The 7,808-nt window shown below is 39.3% G+C and overlaps 1 protein-coding gene across 1 annotated transcript in view; it reads left to right on the forward strand.

Moving 5' to 3' along the window:
• LOC108714666 (renalase) overlaps positions 1–4,725 on the forward strand; it is an 11,358-nt gene extending 6,633 nt beyond the window's left edge. Inside the window, exon 2 of the mRNA XM_018259081.2 lies at positions 3,444–4,725. Coding sequence (XP_018114570.1) covers positions 3,464–4,645 — 1,182 coding nt within the window. The 5' untranslated portion in view covers positions 3,444–3,463 and the 3' untranslated portion in view covers positions 4,646–4,725. The remainder of the gene's footprint in view (positions 1–3,443) is intronic.
• The last annotated feature ends 3,083 nt before the right edge of the window (positions 4,726–7,808 follow it).

Raw genomic sequence — 7,808 nt, forward strand, 5'->3', positions numbered from 1 at the left:
GAATGAATATTGGAAAGTTGCTTAGAATGTTTACTTTTATGAAGCAAATTTTTATTTTGGGGTTGACTTGCCCTTTAATTCACACAACTTATCTTATGTGTATGTTTCCCCAGAGTGACAGATGGATTTATTATGGCAAAAATGCAACCAATTACAAGTACTGGTATGAGAGACATTATTCGGAAACCCATCATCCAGAAAGTTCCAAATTACGGGAAGGCCTACTCCCATAGACTGCATTTTTAACCAAATAATTCAAATTTTTAAAAAAAATTATTTTCTTTCTTTCCATAATAATAAGACAGTACCTTGTACCTGATCCTGAATCCTTATTGGATACAAAACAATCCAATTGGGTTAATTTCATGTTTAGATGATTTTTCGTAGATATAAAGTATAGAGATCCAAATTACAGTAAGACCCATTATTTGGAAAACCCCAAGTCCCCAGCATACCTGTACTTTATTACCATGTACATCAGCAGTGTTTATCGAATGTAAGCATGACTTGCAGTTGAATTTAAGTCACAAAGACAAGTTGCAATTTGTAAGCAGGGGCAGCTATTAGCATGGGGGCTGCATTTTTGGCCCATTGGTTTGACCCAGCCGTTGTTATTATTGTCATTAGCCATTCCCTGGCTGTCTCTGTACTTTGCTTCTCCACTACCACAGTCAATATCCTGCAGCCACTGAATAGAACAGGGCAGTTGCTAAGTCAGGCATAGACCAAGACTGTACTGATACTGAGCATCTCATATGCTGGTGCTGCTGCAAAAGTGCTGCCTGATATGTGTTGTGTTTAGAGTACCCAGTAGCACATGTCAGGCAAAGCAACAGCAAATACAGTCTCATATTCATTTCTGTTTGGGGTGTCAGTCCCTGTGACTGCTGGGGATCCCAAAGGTATAGGGGGGGCCCCAATGAGGCATGATTAAAGGGTTACTGTCATGGGGAAAAAAAAATCATCAAAATGAATCGGTTAATAGTGCTGCTCCAGCAGAATTCTGCTCTGAAATCCATTTCTCAAAAGAGCAAACAGATTTTTTTATATTCAATTTTGAAATCTGACATGGGGCTAGACATATTGTTAATTTCCCAGCTGTCCCAAGTCATGTGACTTGTGCTCTGATAAACTTCAATCACTCTTTACTGCTGTACTGCAAGTTGGAGTGATATCACCCCCCTCCCTTTTCCCCCCAGCAGCCAAACAACAGAACAATGGGAAGATAACCAGATAACAGCTCCCTAACACAAGATAACAGCTGCCTGGTAGATCTAAGAACAACACTCAATAGTAAAAACCCATGTCCCACTGAGACACATTCAGTTACATTGAGAAGGAAAAACAGCAGCCTGCCAGAAAGCATTTCTCTCCTAAAGTGCAGGCACAAGTCACATGACCAGGGGCAGCTGGGAAATTGACAATATGTCTAGCCCCATGTCAGATTTCAAAATTGAATATAAAAAAATCTGTTTGCTCTTTTGAGAAATGTATTTCATTGCAGAATGCTGCTGGAGTAGCACTATTAACTGATGCGTTTTGAAAAAAACATGTTTTCCGATGACAGGATCCCTTTAATAAGCAGTAACTTTTAGCTGCCACTGAGCAAAGCAGCATTTCCTTTAATGGAGGGCAGTATATCCTGAGCTCCAACTAAACCTAAAGATTCCTTTACTTTCTGAAGCTTTACTTATTTTGCTTGATGGTTAACATCAGTGAGATACCATATAGATTCGCATAGAGTGTGGTTCCGAAATGTGTGTTGCAACCTTTCACCCTTTAAGGAAACAAATACAAGGACTATGTATAATGAGTTTTTTTTAATAAAGGGAAATATTAATCACTTCAGCATCTACTCATTTTTTTTTCGAAAGGTGACCACAGTCCACCACATGCTATTTCATATTATATTTTTCACAAGGTATGTTATTTTCGCGTGCCAGAACAAACACGCCAATGTGCTTGTTCTCTGAGCTGTAGTTGAAAAAAAAAATTAGTGATATTTAAAAGCTTTCTGTTTATTAATAAAGATTTTAAGTTGGCACTCTTATGCAAACCTTCCCGTGTTTGAATAAAGTAATTACTAGCATATTTGATTTCTCCGACCAGCCGTCTCATAAAAAACACATGAATAGTCGTGGTTGTATTAAGCAGATGGTTATATATGGATGGTCACACTCTCTTGTGTTAGGTTCTGCAAGGAACATGCACATAATTCGAGTCCAGTGGTTGAAACAGAGGCAAGACAAACAGGTTAGAGACTTGGGTGTCTCCTAATGGTCTGAGACTTTTGCCGACTGTCATTACATCCTTTAGAATATTGCTGAGCCCTTGTTTCTGGGATTGGGGAAATCAATACACCCAGCCAACAATCACAGTCTAAAGAGTGGTTAGATACCATTGGGGCTGCTTCATGAAATGTACCACACAGCATTACCCATGTCATCAGCCACGTAAGCTATTTACTCTTGTCTCTTATAGTAAATGTTTCTCAAAGCCTCAGACTTCCTCAAGGGAAGGCAGAATCCTCCGGCGCAGAATTATATTAATGGGGCGCTTCAAGCCCAGGTTGCAAAATAGATATCCGGCATGGCAGTTGGTAAGCGTGTTGTGCAATCCATACCAACTTACGGAAACCACTGTGAAGTGCTGTTCAAGAAGGAGTGCCAATCTACTTTGATACAGTTGTAATGATACTTGAAACTAGAGTCAGCCCCATGCGTTTGTCATTTTTTTTCTTTTCTGTCCACACATCTCTCTCGTTAAATTGTTCCTTTCTGAGAGAAGGGATAACGGAACTTGTGTTTGTACTGATAGATAGCTTATCAGACTTTGAAACAACACGTCACAAAGTTGAATGTATTGAATATCTGAAATTATGAATACTGTAACAGGGCCGAACATTATTGACCAACTCACTTTTCTGTACAAGGGCATTTTAGTTAGGACATGGACAGATCCCGAGGATCATTGCTCAATAAGCATACACCCTTTTCTGTAGGGAATATCTTGACTCCTAAAGACTTAATTCATTGGATCAAAAACTACTCTGTGGGTTGTGTGCAAACTAAACCAACTGGGTGCCAAAGCAAAACTTTTTTATGCCCTACTCATTGACACTGTGCATTGCTCATCGCCCTGACCAGGCCTCCAGTATTCATCAGCTTTCAGTACAGCCATGTCTATGGATAAATGTACTAGAAAAAGCAATATAAGGAGGAAAGACCCACTGTGCCAGCTGTGAAGCAACTACATTATTTTTCCAGTTTATGGATAACTGATTGCAAGAAATATACCAAAACTAAATAACAAAGGATCTACAACTGGGTAGGATTGGTTTAATTACAGGAGCTGGATTATACTGTCAGTTATATTCATGGGGCAGGTCAGGGTTCTGTAACAATAATATCTTAATAATGAGTTTGCTTTCTGCATTTTTTTAGGGTACACCATAAAGCTGAAAATGAGCACAAACACTTCTACAGTGGCAATCATTGGGGGAGGAATCTCTGGTTTAGTATGTGCTGCAAGGCTGTCCCAGCTGGGTCTGACCAACTCTGTTGTCTTCGACACTGGAAATAATGGTCCAGGAGGCCGGTGTAGCAGCAGAAACATCAACATTGCCGGTAAAGACCATGAATTTGATCATGCTGTCCAGTTCTTTACAGTGAGCGATCCTAGATTCGCCAAGATTGTCTCCTTTTTACATTCCAAGAAGGCGGTAAAAGTCTGGACTGGAAAAATCGTTCAGCTTAAAAAAGGAGCAGAGCCAATACAAGTCAAGAACTTACAACCTTTTATTGGAACAAGTGGAATGCAGTCAGTTCCCAGGTGTCTTTCAAGTCTTGTGCGCGTAGTAGAAAACAATTGGGTCAGCAGTGTACACTGGGACTCTGTTGTCAAAAAGTGGAAGGTTGATGACCATGGCTGGTTTGATTATCTGGTAGTTGCTCACAATGGAAAATGTGCCGACAGGCTCATGGCTGACTGTGGGGTGCCAAAAATTCATGATCTATTAAAGGTTAAATTTAGTCCAGTGCTATTACCCAAAACCAATGTCATGCAGCTTTGTTCACTTTGGGTTTTACTCGTAGCTTTTCCTTGTACTCTTGGACTTACCTTTGACGGGGCTTTTGTAGAGCACGGTGATGTATCTTGGCTTGGAAATAACACATCTAAATACAGTGATAAAAATTGCATGGAGTGCTGGACTGTTATTAGCACAAAGAACTTTGGTGCAGTGCATAAAGTACCACAGGAACATATACCACCATCTAAAGAGAAAGAGGTAACACATCTCCTGTTAAACGGCTTTGCTGAAGTTACTGGATGGAATCGAAAAAACAGAACTCCTTGCTTTACCAGAGTACAGTTGTGGGGAGCTGCAAACCCACTGAATGTGCTACAGGGGGAAGGATGTGTGTTTCAGGCCAGTCATAACATTGGAATTTGTGGGGACTGGTTAGTTAGCCCATGTGTGGAAGGTGCAGCCCTGAGTGGCTTGAATCTAGCTGAAGTTATTAGTAAACATTTTAAAGGGGAAAGAAGAGATGTTGGCTTAAAGAACCATCTAGTTCCTAATGAGTCCAAAGCCATTGGCGCATTTCCCACAAACAAAAGTTTGGTGTTCAAGCCTGCAGTGTGATAGCGTGTTTGAAAAAAAAAAATACTAATAAATTGAATCCAGATGACCAACTGCAAATTCATTTCAATAGTTGTCTTTTTGTATATGGAGGCCCATATACAAAATGACAAAAATTGACCAATAATGATTTCTAAATTTCTGTCTATGTAGAGAACCATACATCCTCCGCATTTAGGAAAAATAGGCTTATCTTTAGTAGATACATTTTTTTGCCTATAGAACTCTGTAGATTAGTAGTAAACATTTTCAGCATTTGAAATAATCTTTGGCAGAGTACTACCGCCTCCAAATTATTGAATGGAGAGACCCAGTTTGAGCGTCAGTTATAATAAAGGTAACCTGAGTTCAGACAGTCCAAAACCTCTGTACTTATTAGTTTATAAAAGGAAAATATCAAATGTATAATCACATATTTTAAAGGGATAGTCATAGGAAAAAATTTTTTTCAAAATGCATCAGGTAATAGTGCCGAATAGTGCCTAATTACCCTAGCAACCATGTACTGATTTGAATAAGAGAATGGAATATGAATAAAGAAGGACCTGAATATAAAGAGGAGTAATAAAAGGTAGCAATGACAATTAATTTATAGCCTTACAGAGCATTTGTTTTTTTAGATGGGGTCGGTGACCCCCATTTGAAAGCTGGAGTAAGGCAAATAATGCAAACACCGATAAAATATAAGTAATGGAGACCAGTCGCAACGTTCCTAGGATTTTTATATTTTATAACATACTATGGGTCATATTTATCAATGGTCGAGTTTTTTTTTTTTTTTTACCTCAAAACTCAAATAATATCTTGTTTAAGAAACTCGAACATCTAAAACTTGAACAAATATTACTAACCCGAAAACTCAAATCGAATTCAACAGAACTCGAATGGAGTTTTTTCTCCAAAAACAACTTTAATGTCAGGAAGGCTATTAAAATCTTCATATGGGTCATGGACCTCTGCCATTGACTTCTACATGAACAAGGCAGGATTTAGGTGGCATACTATCAGATTTGAGTTGTTCCCAGGGTTGAGGTATGATAAATCTCGAATTTGTGAGTTTTCACCAATAATCTAACTTGAATATTCAAATTTACTATTCGAACCTTACTAAATCTGCCCCTAAAAGTTATTTCAAAGATGAACCACCCCTTTAATGAAAAGTTCTCTGTCCGACAAACACAGACTTCTGCACAAAGATGCTCGAGCAGCTTGCGTTCTAGTGAAAAACATATTTCCAGTCCCAGGAGTCATGCCAATTTGTATAAATAATGATGAGGAAACACCCCAAATCTCACACTGTATTTTGCCTGGGAAACATGTGCAAGTGAAAACTGACTACACCCGGAAACCCAGGCCTGGATTTGTGGAAAGGCCACCTAGGCCCGGGCCTAGGGCGGCAGGATTTTAGGGGGGCGGCATGCTGTCCAACCACACCTACATTGGTTCAAAAACACTGGGTATGCGCTGGAGATACAATCATTTTTTAAATTTCCCGTGCATCAATCCCCATTGCACGATTGATTTGCACCAATAAAGGGGAGGGGACAGGGGCGACGAACGGCAGTGGGCCTAGGGGTGCCCGCTATGTAAATCCGGACCTGTGGAAACCAGATTTCACGGATTCCCCTGCGATACCTTCTACTTCATATTATTATTTTACAGTCAAATGGTTTCACACCGAGCTTCTGTATGATGTCAGTATATGCAAATGTGACCTTTAGCAGGTCTGTCATGACAAGGACACGCACCGAGATATGCCTGATGATGGAATTGCCTTTAATCACTATAATGTCACTGAGTTTTCGTGCTATTTTGATAACAATAGGGTTAATGAGTCTTGGGATAAAATTAAGTCTAAAGCATTTTGTTCTGCAAATGTCACATTTTAAGAAGATGTCAGGCCTTGCATGGCCTTGTCGTATTAATCATAAGGACACGGGTTTTGTAGTTTGCACTACAAAAAAAAAAAACCTCCTATATCATTAATTAAAAATAGTTTTATTTTAAGTGATATATGTTTTTAAATATGACATCAAAATAGCAAATAAGCATTCATCCCCAACTCTCATCCTGATTGGCCTGCCCCACCCCCAACATTTCTACAGGGGGCCACCGATACACTATACGATCAGCTTGTTTGGTGGGGATGCCATATGAGCTGATCTTTCCCCCAATGTACCCAACTAAGCAGGTCCGGCCTGAAAATTAGGTAGGTGATATTGGGCATAATCCAGTTGTTGACCTGTATTACAACAGAGGGAATATGAGCTATCAGTGCAAGGACAACTCGCTGATGCGGTCCTCAATTCGATGCGACAATCAAACCAATTTTTTGCCAGATATCGGTTGGGTGGGCCCATTGAAGGGCCTCATACACGGGCCGATAAAATGCTGAATCGGTCTAAAGGGCCTGAATAGGCAGCTTAAACCTGCCCTTATATTGCCACCTTAAAGAGGTTGTTCACCTTTAACTTAACTTTTAGGGGCACATTTACTTAGCTCGAGTGAAGGATTAGAATAAAAAATACTTCGAATTTGAATCGAACGATTCAAACTAAAAATCGTTAGACTATTCGACCATTCGATAGTCGAAGTACTGTCTCTTTAAAAAAAAAAACTTCGACCACCTACTTCGCCACCTAAAACCTACCAAGCACCAATGTTAGGACGGTCTCCATAGGCTTTCCTACCAATTTGGGATTGAAGGAAAATCGTTCGATCAAACTATTTTTCCTTCGATCGGTCCATCGCAGGAATTTTGGTAAATCCTTCGACTTTGATATTTGAAGTCGAAGGATTTTACTTCGGTCGAATATCGAGGGTTAATTAACCCTCGATATTCGACCCATAGTAAATGTGTCCCTTAGTATGACATAGAGAGTGATATAATGAAACAATTTGCAATTGGTTTTAATTTTTTATTATTTATGGTTTTTGAGTTATTTAGTGTTTTATTCAGCAACTCTCCAGTTTGCAATTTCAGCAAATTACCCTAGCAACCACACATTGATTTGAAGAAGAGAATATGAATAGGAGAGGCCTGAATAGAAGGATGAGTAATAAAAAGTAGCAATAACAATAAATATGTAGCCTTACAGAGCATTTGTTTTTAGATGGGGTCAGTGAACAACATTTGAAAGCTTTAAAGAGTCCGAAGTAAAAAGCA

This window comes from Xenopus laevis, chromosome 4L, assembly GCF_017654675.1.
Source record: "Xenopus laevis strain J_2021 chromosome 4L, Xenopus_laevis_v10.1, whole genome shotgun sequence".
Classification (NCBI taxonomy): Eukaryota; Metazoa; Chordata; class Amphibia; order Anura; family Pipidae; genus Xenopus; species Xenopus laevis.